This window comes from Tenrec ecaudatus, chromosome 6 (assembly GCF_050624435.1).
Source record: "Tenrec ecaudatus isolate mTenEca1 chromosome 6, mTenEca1.hap1, whole genome shotgun sequence".
NCBI lineage: Eukaryota > Metazoa > Chordata > Mammalia > Afrosoricida > Tenrecidae > Tenrec > Tenrec ecaudatus.
Window position 1 is genome coordinate 87,143,198 of NC_134535.1, and position 22,712 is coordinate 87,165,909.

The 22,712-nt window shown below is 57.0% G+C and overlaps 1 protein-coding gene across 6 annotated transcripts in view; it reads left to right on the forward strand.

Moving 5' to 3' along the window:
* The first annotated feature begins 9,573 nt into the window (after positions 1-9,573).
* The window catches only part of HDAC7 (histone deacetylase 7), a 38,157-nt gene continuing 25,018 nt past the window's right edge, over positions 9,574-22,712 (forward strand). The window contains exon 1 of one of the 6 annotated variants that reach the window (XM_075551825.1): positions 9,574-9,744. Coding sequence is in view for 4 of the 6 variants with exons in the window: in XM_075551821.1 (XP_075407936.1) it covers positions 10,921-10,990 (70 nt within the window). In the remaining 2 variants the exon portion in view is untranslated. Of the gene's footprint in view, positions 9,745-10,852; positions 10,991-11,265; positions 11,466-22,712 lie in introns of those variants that run through there. The other 5 variants (XM_075551826.1, XM_075551821.1, XM_075551820.1 and 2 more) reach the window with 5 other exon arrangements.

Sequence of the window (22,712 nt, forward strand, 5' to 3'; positions counted from 1 at the left end):
ATCCTGGGGTGGCAGGCACCTTCCTCAGGCTGCCCTCCTTCTGCCTCACTCGCCCTTCTCCTGTGCCCCATCACAGTGCACCGGCTCTGGAACAACACTCTGCGTGGGTCTGCCCCTCCTTCTCTCTGCCCAGATGACTCCACCTCTCCCAGGTCCTGGCTGGGATCCGAAGGCCCCAGGCAAGTGGAGGATGGGAAGCCACTCCTACTTTCCCAGCTGCTGCTCTGTGGCCTCTTCCTGTTTTGCTAAAACTCTGGCTCAGGAGCCAAGGGGAGGGGAGTTTACCAGCCTCTCCCGCCTGTGCCCCCCCTCCCCGCCCCCAAAGGTCAGCCTCATCCCCTTGGTCCTAGTTATTTATATACCCTCCCAGGCCCTGGCGGAGGAGCCGATCCCTCCTCCTTCACATGTCAGCAGCTGTGGTCATCGCCCCAGAGATGCCTCCAGATGTGCAGCTTCTCCAGCTGTGCGGGCCCAGCATCAGAGACAGGCCCCTTCCTTCACCAGCCAGCGTGCCATTCCTCGGGACAGGCTCCGCCAGGCTTCGCTGGGCTCTGTCTGAGACAACACCTGAGAGTCTCCTGGGTTCCTGTCTCCTTAATTCCCAAGGCCTGGCCCAGCTGCCTTTCCACCCCAGGAGATCAGCACGGACCATAGACGGACTCAGATTCACTTGCACACAACTAGGCTACTGCTCATCCTGAGACTGAATCTGCAAGGGGAAACTGAGGCTCAGGAAGAGAGCAAACACCATTTTCTTCTCAGACATTAGTAAGAGCTTTGGGCTCCAGGAGCCACAGAGCCCCCCCGAGTGTGGCAGGCCGAGGGCTCCCAAACTCGTTTCTGCTCACAATGACCCTAATGCGGCAGGCACTTACTTCATACTCTGCCTCGCAGGTGGGGAGATGTAGCCTCAGAGAGGCCCAGCAATGTGCCTGAGATGACTTCACGGACCAAGCAACAGGACCCCACGCAGGAGCAACCTCATCTCCTCCATCCATCCCTCCGCTGGCTCTTAGCTGATCCCTTGCGATCTCAGACTAGGGAACACCGGGACTTAGACATTCAGGGCTGACGGAGAGGAAAGATGCATTCTCTGAACAGCAGTCTTGTGACTTTTCCTGCCCCACAGGCTAAGCTGCAGTGACAGATCTGGTGGGGAAGAGCGGACACCCTGCGGGTACCTGGGCACTGAGGGAGGCAGGTCAGGGCAAGAGCCCCCACCCCAGTCCACAGTGACTCAAAGATCTGTCAGGGCCTTCCTTCCCGTTCAAGACTTCAGTGACTCAGTGAGTCCACATCCTCTTTGGGGCACATGTTGGAGCTCCCCGTTGGACAGCTCTTTGCTCAGCCTGCACCTTGTCCTCCAGGCGATGACGGACTCCCCAGTGTGCCGTATAGTGCCTCCTCTGTGCCCGAGAACCAGGACAGTGCCGGCCACAAGCCAATGCTCCCTAAGTATGTGCTGATGAAAGGGCCCAGGGTAGAGGTCCCCTCAGGCTGGGTATTCCCAGGTCGTGACATGGATCCCCCGCCCCGCCCCCACTATAGACTCACTTCAGCTCATCCCTCTCCTTTCTGCCTCCTCGTCTCTGACACCCAGGAGGGAAATCCTACCTGACTGTCTCAATACATTTCAAAAGGAGGGGTACATCAGAACACCCCCAATTCTCTCTCGCTCGCTCTTAGAAATCCCGGAACAAAGGCCCAGGCCTGTGAAGGGGGATTAGGATTTATGGGATTCTGCACTTCTGGTTTGGAGTCCTGGTTGTGTAGTGGTTATGAGTTGGACTACTAACCGCGAGGCCAGCAGTTCAAAACCACCAGTTGCTCCTTGGGAGAAAGATGGGCTTCCTACTCTCTTAAAGGATTCCGATTCAGAAAATCACAGGGGCAGTTCTACCAGGTCCTGTAGGGTCACCAAGAGTCAGAACTGACTCGTTGGCTGTGAGTTTTTTGAGAGCGCATCAGGCGTGGAGCCCTGGTGGCATTGTGGGTTACACCACCAGCTCTGCAGGAGAAATATGAGGCTTCCTACTCCCATAAAGAGTCACAGTCTCTGAAACCCACAGGGGCAGTTCTGCCCTGTCCTACAGGGTCTCTGTGTGTTGGCATCGACTCCATGACAGCGAGTTTGGTTTGAAGTTTGGCCCTCTGGGCATGAAGCCCTAAGTGACCCTGTCAGGTCAACATTGGATTGCTGGCCACAAAGTCAATGGTTCAGACTCACCGACAGCTCCTCGGGAGAAAGAGGAGGTTGTCTGCTCCTATAAAGATTTATGGCATCTGGGACCCTATAATAGGGTCACTGAGTCAGGATCAACTCAATAGCAGTGGGTTTCAGTTTTGTTTTGTTTTCCTTGCTGTCAGGCAATACAGCCAGCCACTGAGCCCTCAGAGAATCCTGGTGGGAGCATGTGGCCAGGCTGGAGCCCCTAGCGGGTAGACGTCCGTGTCCCTGCAGGGGCCCACTGGAGCGAGGAATCAGGAAATGGCTGCAGAAAGGCATTCTGCAACTCAGATGAATTTCTCCTCACTGTGAATTAGCATTCGGCCCACCGGCTGCCTCCCTGACAGTAATCTCTGCTGGCACAGGCACCCGGGCTGGGCAGCGTGGGTGTGGAAGGAGTGCTGACCCAGAAGCAGGGAAGCCGGGGTCCTGAGCCTGTCCTGTCACCACTTAACCATGTCACCTCCAGCAAGGTAGTTCCCCTCCATTCCTCAGTTTCCAGAAGTTGAGACTCCGTTCCTGTTTCCAGAGGTTGAGATTCGATCGGGGCACCCCACACCTAAGTAGGTGTGGTGATGCTGCTTCTTGGGAATAACCTATCCCCTGGGCAAAGAACAGCTGATGGCCCTGCATTGTGGTGTTGCTAAAAACCTTCAGTCTACCACGCGGTGCTGGGAGAACAACCAAAGTGGCTGGAAAGGCATACAACCAGTCTCCCCCGAAGCAAAGATGCCAAGACGTCATCTCACACACAGACTTTGGGCATGCTATCAGGAGGGACCAGTCCCTGGAGAAGGACATCAGGCTTGCTAAAGCAGAGGGTCTGCAGGGAGAAAGAGAGGCGAAGACCCTCAATGAGGTGGGTGACACAGTTGGCTGCCACAGTGGCTCAATCAATGACCACGGTAGCGCGGACGGTGCGGCGGGAGGTCGGGGAGTATGTTATTCTGTTGTACATTGAGTTGCGATGAGTCAGAACAGATTCTACTACAACACACACTCGCTGGGTCCCGTCGATTCCCGTTCACAGTGACCCTTGAGGACGGAGAAGAGCAGCGCCCTTGGGTTGCTGAGACTTTACATCGTCTCCAGCAGTAAGTGGCCTCATCCTTTTCCGGAGGAGTGGCTGGTGGGTTTGAACCACTGACCCTGTGGCTAGCAGCTCACCACCACAACGTGAACTAGCCAGCCATTACAAACCATTGGCCTGTCAGGAAGCAGAGAGTCTAGTGAATGGAGCTGCCCACATCAAGAGGCTTTGGTCTGTGGGGTTGTATCCGTGAGCAACAGGGAGTAGCTTGTTTATCTTCATTACTAGTACTATGATTGTATCGCTGCTTTTGTTACTAGGAGTCACTGGGGAGCACACATGGTTACTCAATTCAGAAGTGCCCAGCAAGAAAGACCAGGCAGTCTACTTTGGAAAGCTCACACCAAACCCAAACCAAATTCACTGCCCCCAAGTTGGTTCTGACTCATGGTGACCCAATAGGCCAGAGAAGTGCTGCCCCTGTGGGCATAAACCAAGACCATAAACTCAGTGCGGGAGAGAAAGCCTCATCGTTCTTCTGAGAGGCTGGCGGGATAGCTCAACGTGTAACCCAGCGCGCCACCAGGACCCAGCGAAACGGTAGGGAGAATAGCTCGCTCCTGACACACAGGGGTCACCCACTGTGAGCTGGAATCCACCAAAGGGCAACTGTGTGTGTGTGTGTGTGTGTGTGTGTGTGTGTGAGAGAGAGAGAGAGAGAGAGAGAGAGAGAGAGAGAGAGAGAGAGAGAGAGAGAGAGAGAGAGATGGTGGTTACTGAGGGATATGGAGATGCCCTCTCTGCTCGCTTCTGTCTTTCACCAGGTTCCGATAGAAGGAAGTTCTGGCTGCAGTGGGGCCAGGAGGGAGGAAGGAAAGAAAGGCTCTCTCTGGTGGGTGTGGCCTCTTGGCGGTGTCCTCAGCTCCCTCTCCCTCTCTCCAGGGTGGAGTTTGGCTGGATGGCTTTGGCGTGGACCTCTGGGGCTGAGAGAGTCTCTCCCCACCCGTATTCCTCCCCCACTTTCCCGTATTAGCTGCCTCGGCCTCGGGACTGCCCCCTTTCACCTCTCCTTCTCCGGTGCCCTTCCAATCCTTGCCGACCTCCTTCCTGAGCCGCATTGAGCTGTTTGCCACCCGTGCTTCCTTGCCTCGCCCTTGCACATGCCATTCTCTCCACCTGGAATGTGCCCCCCCCCCCCCCCACACACACACCAATTCACATTTCTGGGCTCCTTCAAAACCCAGTTCCTAACTGTCCTCCAGGCCAACTTTTCTGCCCTGATCTGCTCAGGCTCTGGATCTCTGCCATGCCTCCCTTGACCTGGGGAATAACAGAATCAGGGGACTCTTTTAGACTTTTGAAAAAAAGGAGATAGGATCGAATCAGCCCCCTCATTTGATAAATAAGAAAGCTGAGGCCCAGAGAGGTTGGGAACTTGGCTGCGGTCACAGAGATCCTGAGCGAGATTGCTTTAATCATTGGCTTTAGGAGATTTCCAAATATTTTATGCGTTTGTTTTGTTTCCTCCTCACATGGCAAACAATATGAGGACTGGAACCCAAACCTGCTGCTGTTGAGGCGATTCTCACTTACAGCCACCCAGAGAGGGTCTCCCAGGCTGCACGTCGTGGGCAGAAGCCCTGGTGGCGTAGTGGGCTGTTCGTGGGGCTACTCCCTGCAAGGTCAGCAGGTCGGAGTCACCAGCTGCCCAGTGAAAGATGAGGCTTTCTACTCCTATAAAAATTACAATCTCAGAAACCTACCTGAACAGTTCTACCCTGTCCTATGCAGTCATGAAGAGTTGGCATCGGCTCTGTGGTAGTGAGAACTATTTGTGGGAGCAGAAATGCTCACCTTCCTCTCTCAGAGTGGGGGGTGGTTTCAAACTGCTGGCCTTGTGGTTAGCAACCCAACACCAAACCCACTCTGCCACTGGGGCTCCTTCTCATGAAGACAGAGGTTATGTGTTTGATTTTGCCTTTAATGTTCATGGTGTGTGTGTGTGTGTGTGTGTGTGTGTGTTTTCAGGGGCTAGAGGAAATAACTGCAACCTTTTCTATGATATCTAGACAATAATTCTAAATCTCACAGTGACCCCAACTTCTGCCGACATTATTTCTGTGATCTTAGGCTAGGCCTGTAAGGTAGGTAACCAAGGCACTGCCATTGAACCGAGCGGGAAACTGAGACTTCGAGAGACGGGAGCCAGGAGACTAATGACAGGACTGGGCCTATCACCCAAGCTCACTGCACATTCCAGTCCAGGGCTCTGATACCCATAATGCCTCGCTTCCAGCTCTCCCTCACACTCCACTCTCTGCTGGGAACCAAGAGGTGTCTATTGCCATCCCCTACCTCCATGGGACCTTCTTGGCCTTGGGGTTGAGAAGACCTCGTCGGTGGCTTCCTGTCCCTCCCTATCCTGTCCCACTTGTGCACTGTGTGTGCCCCCCACCACACTGCTGGCTCACAAGCACACAGCCATGTACTCAGGGCTGCAGGTGTCTAGGGCAACAGACCACAGGGGAAACCGCATCACCTTGGCTGACACTGAAGGGATGCAAAGGGGTGGGGGAAGGGGCTTGCTTAGTTCCCCAGCCCCCACCCGCCTCAGTCTATCTGGACTTGGAGCAATGCCCCATCCTCTTTTGATTTTTCCATCCAATTCTGGCCCAGAAAGATGTGGCCTCTCCTGTCCCAGGCCCTAAGTATGGGGTCGGCTGCTTACAGCCCAAATCATACCCCTAGCCTGAGTATTCACACAGCCCCTGCGAGCCCACCTAGGTGATGCAACAGAGGCTGTCTCTGTGGGGAGCAAGCTTGGTACCTGTGCTGTTAAGTCTGGGTATTTCAGAGAAACAAATCCACAGAAACTCATGCATAAGAGAGTTTTATATAAAGGGTAAGTGCACCTCAAGAAAACATCCCAACCCAGTGCTGCCCAAGCCCACAAGTCCAACATTAACCCATATGTCCGACACCAATCAACAACTCCTCCTCCATCTCACAAAACACACGTGATCATGCCAACTGCAGGAGGAAAGCTGAATCAGTGTACATGTAAGCATCTCAGCACTGTCAGGGGTCTCCACACGGCTGCTCCAGCACCCAGGGCTGCATCGGGGTAGGTCCATGTGGCTTCTCCTCAGGGATGTCTTGCAGGAAGTGATCCTTGCCAGCTGAAAAAGGGAACTGGCTCAAGCAGCTGCACCCTGATCTGACCATCAGAAAGCAAGACGCCCAAGAACTCAAAAGGCGAGGCTTACTGAGCCATTTATCCCTCTGCCCTTCAATTAACCCCACGTGTTTATCGGCCAGGTTGGCACAATAAACTTTAACTATCTCAGCTGTCGAGCACAAATTAGTCAGGACCTCAAGTAGCCCAGCACCAAGGGCTTCTCCACTGTTTGGGCTGTACCGGTTCTGATTCCGAATCTCAGGGTTACGTCATTTACTGGCCCGGTGGCCTTGGGCAAATCATGCTGTCTTTCTGAGTTTCGCTGTAGTCACGGAGACAGTGGGGATCATGAGATATAAGGGAAAGGCCGTCAAGAGCAGAGGCTACATAGGAGATGCTCACTCAAACCTACAGATCCTCCCTGCCTGCCTGCCTTCCGTTTCTTCTATTTGGTCCCATAAAAACGCTTTGTTTAGAAGTTTGGGGACCTGCCTCACCTCTACATCTGCAAGTTCAAACTCCTCACAATTGCCACTTGATCTCAGGTCCAGAAAGTGGGGTGAAACGCCAATCCCAACCCAGTGACTCTCGGCCCTGCTCACGGAGGCCTTGAAGAATGGGCTTAGCTGCCACCAGACAGTTCTGGGGAAGTGTATGTGAGCAGGTGTGGGCAGGGCCAAGGCACTGTGGCTGTGGCCACCACATGGGTCATTTAGACCAGGTGACTTTCTGGAGCTGGGAGTCCTGGTGCAAAGTGCTGTCCTTGTGTCAGGTGCCACTGAATCAGTTCCGACTGACAGGGACCCGTATGTCATGGAATGAACCCCCCCCCCCAGTCCTGAGCCATCTTCACAATAGTTCGTATATTGGAGCCCATTGTGGAGACCACTGTGTTGATTAGTGTCGAAAAGCAAGGACGTTACTTGGAGGACTGAGGTGCGCCTGAACCAAGTCATGGTATTTTCAGCCTCCTCCTATCCAAGTGGACGTTGGACGGTGCCTAAGGAAGACCCAAGAAAAATGGGTGTGGTGCGTTGGATTATGGTGCTGGAGCAAGGTGGGGAACCCAGGGAGGTTTGCTGGATGGATGGAGCCATCATTCCCTATTTAATTGGTGAGGTTTCTTCGCCTGTATGTGCCTCCATTGTCCTCATCTGTACACTGAGGAATCAAGGGTGATTGCTGAGAACACACAGCCGAATGTTTGTGAAGGGGAAAGCCTGGGATTTCGACATGGTCAACAGGCAGGAAAAGAAAACTAGGGCAAGAAGGAGGTGGTGAAGGAGACAGAGAAGGTCAAGCAAAGCTAGTCCCAAAGTGGAGGGAGTGTCCTCAGAGTCCAGACTGGCAGAGACTCCAGGGAAGACCCAACAATGCCAAGGCAGGTCCATGGGGCCGATCTGCCCTGCTGGGTGTGAGCTGAGCATGCTGCCGGTGGTGGCCTGGGTTCAAAAGTCTTCTAACGGAAGCTTCCCAGGGCCACCTGGGCAGAGGAGAGCGGGCTAACCTGGTGCTTTCTGTTTCACCTGGCAGGGCATCCAGGGGCCTCCCAAACATTTCCAGCAGGGGCATAGGACTTAGACGTTGGCTTAGGACTCAGTAGAGGTTGGCAGGGAGAGACACTGACTAGGGGGATAGTACGTAAGCTGGCAAGGGGAGAAGGACACGGTCCAGTTTCGGAGATGCGGGTCCCGCATGCTGCCTTTCTGTCTACACTCTGGAGGCTGTGAGTCCTGGCATTTGTAGCAAGCCATGTGGTAGGGACAGAGATAGGAGGAGACGCCCTCAGTCCAGTGATCGGATCAAAAGGAGAAAGAAAGATATTAGTGATGCCCATCGCAGCAATGAGCAAACGCCTGGCTTCAGTGCAGGAAGCACGTGAAGCGTCTGCGGGTAGATGGCATTGTCAATAGAGTACAACTGCCCCACAGGACTTTCTGGGTCATTCGTGGGGGAGCAGAGCCTCAGGTCTGTCTCCTACACCGTGGCCCGTGGGTTTGAGCCACGCCTCCCTTTCTTTCTGTTGGTAGTGAGGCACTTCACCATTCCGCCACCAGGGCTCCTTGCTATGAGGCTAGAGGAGGGGAACAGACTCAGGAAGGTGGGCATACAGGGGAATGAAGGATGGGCAGGTGGGCGGGAGATGAGTTTGGCAGCGGGGACTGGGAGGAATCTCTGTGAGGTGCAGGGCGCAGAGCACTTGTGTAGGGGGCAGGGGCAGCCGGGGAGCGATCCTTGAGAGCCATGAGCACTTGTTCTAATTCAACAAATACTCCCTCGGAACTTGAATCCCATGCAAGGCATCTCGGAAGACACCAGAGGAATGCATCACTGACCAAGGCTTGGTGGATGTCCATTCTTGAACAAAAAATCCCACTCACTGCCATTGACTCCATTCTGACTCACAGAAACCCTATAAGGTAGGGTCAGAATCTCTCTGCGGGTTTCTGAGACTAGAACTCTTGATGGGAGTAGAAAGCCGCATCTTTCTCCCAAGGAGTGGCTGGTGGTTTCAAACTGCTGACCTTGCAGTTTGCAGCTCAAAGGGTAACCACTACACCCCCACTCCACTCGGGCTCGGGCCCTGAACCCTCGTGGGGAAGAAAGAAGAGACTGGAAAGACAGGCTAGATAGAAGGGAAGTGCACTGGGAAAGGACAGCAGGGAGCTGGGGTGGGGTGAGTGTCGTTTAAGGGAGGGGGCTCTTAAGCCATGGGAGCCAGGGAAAGCTTCCCAGAGAAGGTGGGGGCGGGGGAGGGTAGGCTGTGAATCATGAGAAATGGAAATATTTCAACAGGTGGAAGGAAGTCCAGGGGCGCACATTCGCTCTGGTGGGAATCTCACGAGGCAAGGCAAGGGAATGGGGCACTCTGAGGACAGGGTGAGTCAGGCAGCCAGCCTTGCAGTTGGCAGAAATAGTAACCCCAATGAATATACTGAAGAGTGCCTGCCTGCTTGGTGGAAACAGTATCGCACCCTCGGCTGCTAACCCAAAGATTGGTGGTTCAGGTCCACCCAGAGGCACCGAGAAAGACACATCTGGTGACCAATCGACTTCCCCCAAATCAGCCTTTGAAAAACCTCTGGGAATGCAGTTCTACTCTGACACACACGAGGTTGCCTGCCGTGAGTCAGAGGGGACTTGACGGGAAACAGTATCACTAATAGAACATTTAGAGCCCTGAGTACCAGGAAGCACAGCCCAATAGAGGATGGGGGCATGGTGCGGTGCCGTGGATACCAGGAAGGAAGCTGAAGAACGGAGTCCGCTGCTGGACATCCCAGGGAGCAGCAAGTGGTGAGGTCGCAGGTGGGCCTGAAGGAACGAGGCGCCTATGGTCAGAAGCTCTCCCTCACCATAGCCAAGCAGGCCTCCAATCTGCTCTGGCTCGACCTGGAGGCTGGCCGCAGGAGTCCTGGCGGAGTGGTGGTTGTGCATTGGGCTGTTACAGCAGGGAGAGAGAGAAGGCTTTGGCAGTTCTACCTAGTCTTATAGGGCTGCCATGAGTTGGAATCGACTCATCGCAGGGAGTATGGTTAGGTTTTTCATTAGGCTGGCCTCAGTTTCCCCATGTGTGGAATCCTGAAATTCTTGAGGTGGTAGGATGGCGGTCCGGAAGAGGGGAGTGACTTCCTGCCTTCCAGCGGTGCCCCCTCGGACTGTGGGGGCCACCAGTGTTTCTGGGTGGTGGCCTCTCTGCTCTCAGGAGCAGCTGGGTTTCAGGCCCAGTTGCTTGCCCAAGGCCCTGGAAGCTGATAGGCCAGGCAGTGTGGTACAATAGAGAGGTCCCCAGCCCCTGACCCCTGAATCTGACCTCATCCCTGCCAGGGGCAGGAAGGGGTGCTGTGCACAGCCAGGCTGGAGCTGAGTTTATTAGCTGCGGGAGGGCTGGAGGCGGCTGCATTCCGACTCACAGACTGGAACATTTCTGTGATCCACTGTAATGCACTGGGAGACACTGGGCACATTGCTGAAGTTTGACTCATAGGGACCGGGAGGGGGGATGACGGAGGGGGGAGGGGGCACGGGGAGTGGGGGAGGGGGAGGAATGGGAGGGAGAGAAGAACATAAGAGGAAGGAAGGAAATCCCTTGAGAAATGTCTTTTTTTAAAAAAGAAAACTTTAAAAATCTGCACTGCCCCCCCACCCCCCCTTTCTTTTAATAGGAACAGGCTGGACCCTTCTGTTCCCCTCAGCAGGGGTTTGGGGGGGCGGTGTGCCAGTGAGGGAGGGCCGGGCAGTGATTCAAATCAGATCCTCGAACTTTCCTCAGGCAAGTTGTGTGTGTGTGTGTGTGTGTGTGTGTGTGTGTGTGTGTGTGTGTGTGTGTGTGTAGAGGGGGTGTATGTGCCTGAGATCCCTTGCCCGGGACGGGGTCCCCACAGGGCTCCAGCTGCCCGTACTGCAAGCAGCTGTTTGCTCGTGGGCTGTGCATGCCCGTAGGTGCGCGCGCGGGGTCTTTGGCGGGAGTGTGTGTCTGTGTACATGACTCTGCCCTGTGTAAACATGGATGTCTGCTCCGGTCCGTTGTGTATGCCAGTGTGCGCGCGCTCAGGTATCCGGGAATTGTGTGCAGCTCGGTGCGCCGCTGCGCCGCGCCGCGGAGCGGGTGGGGGCTGGGGAGCGCGGGCCGGGGCCGCGTCCCCGCGTTCCGGGTTGGGGCTGCGCCCCGGGAGGTGCGCCCGCCGCGACCGGGCCGCGCGGAGTGTCCGCGGCCCGCCTCTGAGCCGCGCGGTGCAGATTCTGCCCGGGTGGTGTGTCCCGGGCCCGAGCGCCTGCCCCCTTCCTCCCCTCCCCCTTGGCCCGCTCTCAGACTCAGATAAAGCATTTCCTTCCATTGTCATCCTACCCGGCCGGCCGGGCTGCCAGGGCCCTCCCCCTCCCGGCCCCCTCCCTTCCTCTCGCCGTCTCAGTCGCTCTGCAGCCTCCGGCGACTGGGGGGGATGTGAGGCCGGCGCCCCAGCCCCCCGCCCCGCCATGAGCTCCCCGCACTGAGGGCCCCGGCCCCTGGATGCACAGCCCCGGCACTGGTGAGTACTGCGCGGCCGCCCCCCGCCGCGCCCCGCCCCGCGCGCTGCACCCAGCGCCCGCCCGCCCGCCCGCCCGGGCTCCGGCTCCGGCTCCGGCTCGGGCTCCGGCTCCGGCTCCGTCCGAGCTGCTGCCGCCCCGCCGGCCGGTTCGGAGTGCGCCCCCCGGGCCGCGGCCGCGCCTCTCGGCTCCGCGGGGGCTCTGGCAGTCTCCCCGCCGGGGCTGGTTCCGGGGCCGGAGGACTCGGGCCTCCAGCAGGGCGCCCACATCCGCCCACCCCAGGGCAGCGACAGGCCCGAGGGAGGGAGTCGGAGGCCCGCGGGCCGCCAGTGCGCGGGCCCCGAGTCTCATCACCCCCCTAGCCCAGGAGGACGAGCGGGGGAAGCGGTAGAGAGAGGGACGGCGCCCGCCGCGGCCCGGGGAGGGGGCGGTGCTCGCGGCGGAAGGTTTGGAAGCGCCGGGGCGCAGGCCAGGATCCACTGAATTGGGGCCAGACATGTGGGGCTGGACATCAGCGCCCCCATCCCGTGGAGTGGAGCAGGGCCCTACCCTGTCCCCCGAAGGGGACAGCGGGGGAGGCGGCCCCCTGGAGGGAGAGTCCCTGGCAGAGAGGTTGTGCTGAGCACCGCCCCCCACCCCTTACTCACCCATCTGGGTGGAGAGACACCTGTGCCCAAGTGTGCTGTTGAGATGCTTGCAGGGGCGAAGGAAGGTGAGGGACCGCAGACCATGCACTAAGGGGTGGGGGACAGGATGTGTACCCAGCCCCACAGGCCTGGGGTCTGTTGGTTGTTGGGGTGTGTGAGAGCCGACTGCCGATCTGGAGACCAAGCTGGACTCCTTGGGCTCAGTTTCTAGGCTTTTTGGCCCAGGGGGAGAGCCCTTTGCAGCCTGCAAGCTCCCGATAGGCCTCAACTCTTGCCTTCCTTCATCCCACTGGGGCTAGCCTCAACCACCAGTGTCCCTCCTGCCCAGCATACCCTTTTCCCTGGACATAGTCCACCTTGCCTAATGTCCACCCCTCTCCACACCCCTGTGCCAGATATGCTGGGGGCTCAGCATAACCTGCCGGTTTCCAGGGTGAAAATGGGACACTGGCCCTCAGTGGGTGGCCCAGCATCTTGGTTTGTCCAACTTGTTCCTGGACCTGTGGGGACCTCCTCAAAACCTGCCTCCACGCTGGTGCTCCGTTCCCAGGCCCTTACTATGGCAGTCTTCTCTCCTCACATCCCATGTCATCCTTCTCATGGGTTCCCAAACCCCCTCTACCCCATCCCCCCCGCCACCTCCTTGCTGTTCTGCAAACCATCACCTGATTACCCCTCACACTCTGTCTTCTGTCCCCTGCCCAAACCAGTGTTAAGCTCTACCCTGTCCTATAGGGTTGCTGTGTTAGGACCCTCGTCCCTGCAGTCACTTCTGAGGGTAACTGAGGCACAGAGCAGCACCCCCTATGAAGTCCCCGGAAGAACCCATCTTGGAACCAGCCCCCGGACCTCTGAGAGGCCTCCTCTGTCTTTAAGCCCTTGATGTTCCTTGCTGGCTGGCTGGGCCAGGCTCAAGGGCAGACTCAGAATGACCTTTGGGTATTAGTAGACTGGCCCGATCAGGCTTCTCCAGAGGCTTCGATGCCCCTCAGCATGAGCCTGCATGGAGAAGGTGACACGCTGACCACTAGGTCTTCTGCTGGGCTCCTGAGGTTGGAAAGTTTGCATTCCAGGTCTTGTCTTCACCCTTCCAAGACTAAGCGAGCCACTCCTCTTGGACACTGCTGCTTCGTGTCCCCATCCATAAAATGGGGTGGGGGGTGGATTCCAAGCACACACTGTCCAGAGTGTTGATGAGGAGAGGTGATGATTCTAAAGAGATAACTATGGAGGAGTGTAGGCACAATTGTGCAAACCCCTTCTCCCTATACACACCCATGCACATACACACATGCCTGTTCACATACACAGACACACTTCCCTCAGTTTCATGGTTTGGTGGCATGAGAGTTAGAATGTCCCCTCGACCCTAGGGAGAGCCCTGAGGAGCGAGAAAGTCCTGTGTGCTGGGGAGAGGGGCCCTTCTTGTAGCTGCCACCTTGCTGGTCGCAGAACCTGGAAGGCAGCGACCCGAGTGACCTCTTTTGCCTTCTTTCTCCCGCCTTTTATTACAAGCCAGTGTTTTTGAAGGCAGCAGAGGAGGAGGGAATGCCAGCGCCAGGGACACCCAAGCAAGAGAATGGCAAGGGCCATTTTGAGCCTGGGCTAAAGGAGGCCGTGAGGGGAGACCTGGGCAAGGTCCCTGAGCCAGGTCAGGGGAAGAAACTGCCCCGAGGAGTATTGAAGGACCAAGGGAATGAGAAGGTCTGGTTCCAAGCCTGGCCAGTTGTTGTCAGACTTGGGGTTCAGGGTTCCAGTGGGGTCTTGCTGATGGAGGACTAGAGCCAGACCTGCGGGGCAGGGGTGGGGGGTGGGGGAGCATCTCCCCACCCCCAGGCTCCTGGGACTGTGTGTTTGTGTATATTGGATTTGTTCACTAGATGGAGCACTTCCTCAGGGGCAGGAAACTTTGATTTCCTGTGGTGGGAGCGGGGATTGGTAGGGATTAGGAGTCGGGGGCTCAGCTCTGAGCCATTCCTGATGGTGCTGCTTGGAAGGAGCCAGGGGTGGCGTTCCTGTGTCCAGCTGCCTTCTGTAACCGAGTGGAGGCCCAAAGGGGAGCACTGGTGAGAGGCCCAGCTGGAGACTGGGGGAAGAAGGCATGAGGGCAATGGGCTTGGGGGTAGGAGGGGGCAAGCCAGCAGGAAGCCTGGTCAGCAGGTGACCCTGCCGGGTATTGTTTCCCTGTAATATTTCCCCCCGGTTTCTGTGGCAACCTTCCCTGGGGGACCCAGACCTTCAGGCTGCAGGAAGGTGCCCCCAGACAGCCCTTTCCTTTCCTTAGAGGCCTGCGTATTAGAGGAGGCGACCCCAATCCAGCACCACCTTAACCCTTTGGGAGTCTTAAGACCAAGGCCTGGGGATCTCAGACAGTTGGCCCAGCAAGCGCTGACCTGGGGCCTGGGTGGAGGCCCTTCTCATGGCGGGGGTAAGGAGAAGAATCGGGAGTGCTCCATGCAGCTCTCTAGGCTTAGTCTGCCTTCTCTCATCCCTTTAACGGCCTCCACTGCCCTCCCTGCCCCCCCACCCCCTTACCCCCCGCCCCATGCCATTCCTCCATGGAGGAGGTGGGCTGTGAGCTGCCCAGGGCAAGGAGTGGGGACGGCTGAGGTCCCAGGGTATTTCTATCAGCCTTGGACTCTGGACTGGATCCCAGAGGCAAAATACATTTCGTGGAGGGACCCTGGTGGCTCTGTGGGCTAGGCATTGGGCTTCTTCTACCTCCAAGGCTGAAAGTTCAAATCTGTTCCCGTCAGCAAGTCCAGGAGGCTTTATGTTCCTGTAGTGATTCACAGGCGGCCCTGGAAACCTCACGCGGCAGCCTTCTCGGTCCTGTAGGGCCGAGATGAGTGGAGACGGACCGAGGGCAGCAGGTGTGTTTGGTGGTGGTGGTGGTGGTTGTTTTGGTTTCCTGTTTGGTGTGGTCAGGTGGTGGGGTATGTGAGCACTGGCTCTGTGGTTCGTGAGTGTGTGTGTCTCTGACCAGTTAGGATGCCCGTGGTCCCCAGCTTGTGCGGGGCGTTTCGGGCATCTGTACACAGCGAGCACAGAAGTGTGCCACCTGTGCTGCGCACTTTCGGACCTCCCTGCCCTGTTTCGGTGACCGATGATGACGACCCCAGGCCTACCTGTGCAGGGGTCACTTTGAATAGAAGTCCGCTGGTGGGTTGGGAAGCACACGCTTCTGGACCCTCAAATGTCAGTCCCTGGGCCATTTGCTCCCGGGTCGCCTGGGTAGTATGTTAGAACCAAAGACCCTCTCGGCTCAGCTCCATGGGTGGGCTGTGGGCCTCTGGATTTCAACATGTGCCTTTAGAAGACCCTGGTGTGCGCCCTGTTTCGGGAGCACCGGTCTAGGGCAGTGTCTTTGCCCTCTCTCTTGAGGAAACAGACCCATAGAAGGGCTTGCCCAAGGTCACAGGGATCTGAGGAGGAGAACGAAGACAAAACCCAAGAAGCCTTTCAAGCCCTGCCCAGGGCTTCCCACTCAGGCAGGCATCCCGTGTGTGTGCATGTGCACGCATGTCCACCCTCAGCATGATGAAATGCACAGATGGGGCTGTTGCCGAGGCTGATCGGGGCCTGCCCTTTCCCCCGGGTCCCAACCTTCCTGACCTCACTCTTCCTGTGACACCCCGCTTCCTGCGCTCCGAGGAAAAGCCCGGCCTGTAGAGCGGCAACCCTCAAGGTGCTGCTGGCAACCAGGGGGGCCTTATGCGCTAAGCCCAGCCCTTGAGCGGTTGATCCGTCCACTGGAGACTCTAGTCTGAGCCATTGCTGTGGGGCCACGTCCTGGACACGGCCTGGAGGAGCCTCTGGGGCAGGCTGCCTGTCCGTCAGAGAACTTCCACTGTGGTGCAGGAGGAGGCACGGAGTAACATGTTAGCAAGGAGAGACAGGACTCTAGGTATCTGGTTGCACTTTGTGATAAACTCGGAGAAGGAAATGAGCCGGGCTCAGCAAGCATTAGAGAACAACAAGGTGGCACGTCTTTAGATAAGGTGGCCAGGGGAGGTGACACTGACGCCCTTCCTCGCCTCCCCACACTCGAAGTGAGCCCTCAGAACCTGCTAAGCTATGCCTGGCAACTGCCTGTGCCCTGATGGGGGACCAGGGCTGACCAAGGGAGCTGAATTGCCAACCTGCCTGGCACAGACCACAGGGTTTTCTCACGCCAGCAGTCTCCCAGAGTTGGCAGAGGGGATGAGAAGCGAGAACTGACCCATGGAGACTACTCTGTGGCTTGGGAGAGCAGCCCTTTCCTTCCCAGGGCCTTCCCTCTTCGGAACTGCTGGGGAGGGCCGGTTGTGGGCAGGAGGCCACCTCTCTCTCCACAGGAGCTCCAAGCGCCGCCCCATTCCTAACCCTCCCACCTCATTCCCTTCCTCCCATCTCCCCACCTGGGGGACTGCTCTGCCAAGTCCCTCCCTTTGGGCTAGCCTGGCTGCCTCTGTGGGCACTGGAATCTATGTACCTGGCTCTGGAGATTGTGAGGGGCCCTGGGAGAACAGAACCTGAGAGACGACTGGCTCTCAAGAGAGAGGAGCTAGGGCCAAGAGGACAGGACTCAAGAGAGGACCGGCTGGCCGCACAGGGGCCTGGGCGTGGACGAGAGCTTGAGCACTTTACCTGGGTGCTCCAGGGCCCCTCCTAAGTCTTTGGAATCTGCACCCCACATGGGAGAAACCAGGGCCAGCGAGCCAGAGGGCTCTGGCAGCCAGCTCCACATACACTTGAAGGGACTGCTCCCCCAGGTCCACCTACTGACCTTTCCCTGGACCTCTCTCTTAGGAGGTGAACTTTCACGTCTGCAGTTTGGGCGCCAAGTGCCTACTCTAAGCCAGTCTCCTTCAGCCCCAGTCAAGGTTCCTTGGGGGACCCTGGCCTTGGTGTTGTAGGTAGGTGGCCCCAGCCAGCCCCTCCCTTGGAGGCCTGAGTATTTCAGGAGAGCGCTCATGTAAGACAAGAGCCCCCCCCCCCCCCCCCCCCCGCTTCTTGTCCCTCCCACCGCACCATACCAGGGTTCTCATTCCACCCTGGGCCCCCCTTCATTCCGCTGTCCCCAAGATTCTCCCTGCCCTCACCACACCTGAAATGCAGGAATGAATGGGTGGGGGGCTGCTCCTAATGAGTGGGGGGCCTAGGCTAAACTTGCCATGGTTACCCTGCTTCCCCCTGCAACCCCTCCCCCCAACTATACTGCTTTCAGATTGGCAACCCTTGATCTGGAAGCATCGGAGCCTGGAATCACCAGCAGGACCTCTTTCCCCTTTAAGCGCCCTGCCCGGCTCAACTCTGCAGGGCCCATTCAGTTCATTGCAAGGCGTCTGTTTAGGCTCTGGCTGTAACCTCCAGCCGCCCCCCTTCACCCCCACCCCCTCACCCAGCTCCCAGGCTGTCTGGGAGAAGTGGGGCAGGCTGGGAGCTACATGTTCGGAAAAAAGTCCGGGGTGGGGGAATTCGGCGACTGAGCTGTAACCGGCTTGTTTTGCTTGCCGCACAGACCTGCCTGTCCCGGGCATCCGCCGCGCCCTGCGGGCCCATCAAGTTCTCGAGCTGCTCTCAGAATGACAGGCTGGTGGCACCCGGTTGGAGCAGGGGGTGAGGGGGTGAAGGGGGAGCCCCAGGCAAGGGAGAGCTGGAGGGTTAAAAATAGCAGCAGCCCGGTTTCGGTTAGCAAATGTGGAGGCGGGGAGCTGGGGGCGGGGCGCACGGCGCGCGGGCGGGCGGGCGCTGTTTGCCGGCCGCTTGTGTTTCCCCCAGTCCCAGGGGTGAGTCACGGCGGCGGGGCCACTGGGGAGGTGTGCTTGGCACCCCCCCACCCCACCCCCACTCCCATCGGGCGAGGGCTGAGCACGGGGCTCCTAGAGCCTGCAAGGAAGGTGCCGCGGAAGATGGTAAGGGCAGCCCCTGCCAGGCCTGTGGGCTGTGCTGAGTTGGGGCAGGGGCACGCTGAAGCCGGCGAAGGGGGCGCGGGACGTGTGGGTACCCCACCCGAATAGCTGGGGCACCTTGGGAGCGCCTGCCTGCCCAGGCTCTATGCTGGCTTTCCTTTCAAGTGGGTGCCTTCCATGTGCATATGTAAACACCTTGCTGATTCCAAAGTTCCCCCCCCCCCCCCCCGCTCCCGGGGCTGAGAGTCTTTGATAGAGACCCGCCTTGACCTTAGACCGGCCGCCCGCAGGGTTTCCTGGGCATTGATGTGGACAGGAGCTGGTCTCCCTCTGGGCTGCCTTACTGTTCCCAGCGGAGCACGCACGCTTGAAACCCGAACCCAAACCCCTGCCTCCTGACAACCCTATAGGACAGAGTAGAACTGCCTCTGTGGGTTTCTGACACCGCCACCCTTTTAAAAATTGTTTGTGAACATTTTTAATAAATCATTTTATCGGGGCTCATACAACTCTTATCACAATCATATCATACATACATCAACTGAGTAAAGCTCCCTTATACATTCGTTGCCCTCATCATTCTCAAAAGCCGCCTTCCACTTGGGTTCCTGGAATCAGCTCATTTTCCTTTTTCCCCTCCCTCTCCCTCCCCGCTTGTCCCTCCCTCACGAACCCTTAATAACTTATAAATGATTACTCTATCCCCGCGTCTCCCCTCACGCACTTTCTTGTTGCCCATCCCCCAGAGAGGAGGTTACATGTAGATCCCCGAGGTAGGTTTGAACATTTTTATTGACACCTAATCCGCATATCACACAATTCAATAGTTCGACCATTCGATCATATCAAGAACTGTAAGTTATTACCACAATCAATTTTAGGGGGAGAAACATGATTAAATCGCTTTTAAAATGAGTTGTGTAATCACAATCCATTCTAGTGCTCCCTCCCTCCTCTTGCCTTCATTATTTACACCCCAAGTCCCCTCGGCCTCCTTATCTCCCACCCCCCTTCCCACACCCCCTACAAACCCTTGCATCAGTTACTACCTCTGTGCAGCCACCCCGTCTGTGCTTCCCACACTGGGAAACCCAATGGAAACCGTAAAGATCAAAAAGCAAAATGAGGTGGTAAGGATAAAACAATAGTACTGTAAAGATAAAAATACCACCACCAAGGAGCAAGAAAGGACCACCCTCGGTCTTTCAGAAGCCGGAAAAGATTTTTGGTCACGGAACACCAAGAGATACTTACTTGCACCCGAACAAATTCAGGTTGGGTCACTAGGGAGGTCAGCTGCCCAAGTATCAAGTTCGAGCTGAGAAGACGAACTCTTTGTGGAGCAGAAAGCCTCATCTTTCTCCCTCGGACCCGCTGGTGGGTTCGAACAGCCAACACAGTTAGCGGTCCAGCCCAATGTGCAACCCACTAGGCCACCTCTCCTAAAATCCCTGCAGATGCTAATTGTCACCTCAAGCCAGCCTTTGCTCGTTGTAGGCGGCCCTGCTGGCCTAGTGCGGGTACACGGTGGGCTGCTAACCAGAAGGTCAGCATTTCAGAGACACAAGCTGCTACACGAGAGAAAGATGCCGTTTCTATTGCCGTAAACATTCCCACAGGCTCGGAAGCCTCCCCAGTCTTGTGGCGATGAGGAGTTTCTATTTTCTGTTTTGCTCCTTGCAAAGCTAGGCTGAAGAGCCCCCGAGCTAGCTGAGAGAGAGGGATGGGCTAGTGATCTTACAGAAGCCCTGTTTGTCCTGCAGCAAATGGTGCCGCCGTTCCTTCACCTGTGGAGTTGCTATACACATTCAGGGCATTTTTGTGTCAGTCAGCGCCAGGCCTGGCATGCCATCAGTGCACACTAAGTTTACATCGTTATTATTGTGCACAGTTTTTGAAGGTCAGGGAGAGGGAATGCTGAAGGCATGAAGGAACAGAAACTGGACCCAGCCCTAGTTCACAGAAGAAACCAGGCCAAATCCCCTGTTCCAGATTCCTCCACCCAAAAGGGCCTGCAAACTGCAGGAGTCTGCAGCCAGACGTCGCAGGGTGGACCCCTTCTCTCTTTCTCTGAGCATCCCCCAGCCTCACCCAGTGAGGCAGGGTCAGGAGGGACCCAAGGCCTTCCAGGCCAGCTGGCACGGAGGAGGGGCAGCCACGTCAGCCTAGAGAGGGTCTGGGATGGGGCCACCCCTGAAGGCCCCAATGTGGAATACTTTGCCAGCATCCACTGGGGGTGACCTTTATTAATGGCCCCTCCCTGGCAGCTCTTAAGAAGAGCATGAGGCAGAGGAGGGATGGAAAGGTCAGTGATGTCAGGAGAGAGTATTCCCAGCACGGCAGCGTCCTTAGAAGAGCCATGAGGCATTGCTTTCAGGAAACGATTATTATTCAGCCTATAGGCATTTATTGAATAACTCCTGACTCGGCGCCCAGTCCCATGCTGGGCCTGCTGGGTGATTCGGGAGAGGCAGGGCATGCTGAGCTGTGGATGACGCGCAGAGTCCCAGAGAACTGGCTCCAATCCGCAGAGTCAGTGAAAGGAGCCCGTGACCTAGTTCTCACAAAACCCAGGTCTCCCTTTGACGTTGCCACGTCTGGATCTGTGCGTGTTCCTCCAGAGCCATCTGTGTACCCACCCTTCTTTTACCGAGGAGCTCCTCATCTGACATATACGACAGTATTAAAGACATGTTAGCCTCCGGCGGGGTGGGATGCTGATGTGTGCGGCCCGGGTGAGGCTGGGCATGGGAGTTGAGGTTCTGTGTCTGCTTGCATGGGTTTCTCGGCGGTTTGGTAGCGATGCCATGGCGGCGTCATCCTCCTGTGTTGTGATCTGATGTGGTCGTCCTCCGTTTTCTCATGACTCTGATTTTCGCATGGAGACCTGGCCATTGGAGCCTCGCCCTGGTGATGAGTAAGGAGTGGGTGTTACGTTCTGTCACGCCGCAGAGGGTCATCAGACGATGACGCGGAGCAGAACAGAACAAAACCTCACAATCTCACCGGAGCCCGCGGCCCGATTACCCCAGCGCATGTCTGCATTGGTGCATATGCCTTTAAATAAGCTGCTCGTTTTTGCCCAAATTAGATCACATCTGTATGCTGTCTTTTTAGTCAGCGAGCTCCACCTTCCACTTCCGTAAACGTTCATCTCGGCTGGTACCTGGCTGGCCTGAAATTGGTCTTCCCGCCTGTTTTGTCCGAATTGTTATCTAGCGGCGAAGTTCTCTAAGGGTGCTTGCTGTAAACTCTCCGCTTGGATTTGTGATCTGGAAAAAGCTCCTGTTGGCCAAATCTCAAGGGACCCACAAGGGAACGGAGATCCTCCACCTGGAGAATTTTCCCAATCGAGCTCTGCCATCCTCCAACCCAGACAGCCCCAAGGAGAGGGGTTCTTAGGGCACGGTTGGGAGGAGGCCCTCTGGGATCCCTGCTGTCATGAATATTAATGTAACACCCCATGAGCGCCAGCATGCATACTTTGTGGCTGTTCCTGGATTTACATCCACAAGGCCTCCTGGGTTCCCAAGGAGTGACCCATCCGCAGGCCCTGGGACCGGACAGGCTCACCGCAAGGGGCCTCTACCTTCCCCAGTCCCAGCAGGGTCGCCGGTGCCTGCCTGTGTCACTCTCGCTCTTGTCAGGAGCCTGCTGTGAAGGTGGGCACGCTCTCTCTCTGCACTACAGGGTGCCTGCCCCCCTTCCAGCCCTCCTGCTCCCCCAGGCCTGGAGTGAGAGAGACCACCTCCCCCTAAGAGGATTCATCCCAAGGATTGACTGACCGGTGGGTGACTTGCTGTGATTAGGTGACCTGCCTTGTACGCAGGGCCTGACACTTTGCAGAGCGCTTCTGTGGACCCCGTTTAATCCTCCAGGGCGACTTGTTGAGGGGAAAACGGCAAGGTGTACCTTCGAAAGACAGGGAGAACGTACCATGAAAATAAAGAGCTTCCCGCCCTGGAGCAAAAGTCGTGTGAGAGAGAGGAGGCCGAGAGAAACGCATTTGCCTTTATTTTGGTGCTTGTTGATGCGTTTGGGTGGAGCATCGAGTACCGTGCCCTCTCAAGAAACATGCCCAGGCCCGCAGCCTCCAGGAAGGACAGTGTCGCTCAATAGGAGGTGGGCTGTGCTGGCCATCTGTCCCCCAGCCCCACCCCCTATGGAGCGAGGATGAGTTTAGGGCCTGCAGTGCCGGTTCTCATCCGTGTGACCTCATCAAGTTTGGTAGCTTCTTAGGTGTCTGATGCCTGTTTTGTAAGGAGTGGGGGTTAGACTACCATCCAAGCAGAGTGAGGCTAAGAGGAGCGTTTACCCTACAGGGTGTCTGCGGACTACCAGTAAGCTCTCAGGACATGGCTGGCAATGGTGATGTAAAAGCTTTCCTGGCAGTGTTGGGAGTGGGTGGGGCAGAGTTGGTAGCCGGTGAGTGGTGCTGAGGGAGACACATCTTTAGGCTCCTGTGGAGCAAGACTGGTGGGCAAGCAGACATAGGGTAGCAGGGAGGCCCCATCTGGCCCGGGAGAGCTCTGGAGCTGAGGGATGGATGAGCGTGAAAGTGCAGCCGGGAGAGGAGACGTTGGGAGGGTCTGGGGTCAGCGCTGGCCCCTGAGAGAGCAGCTCGGGCTGGCTGCTTGGAGGGAGGAGCAGGCCTGAGCAGGGTGCCAGAGAGGGAGAGAAGGCAGAAATCAGAACCTAAACGCTGTTT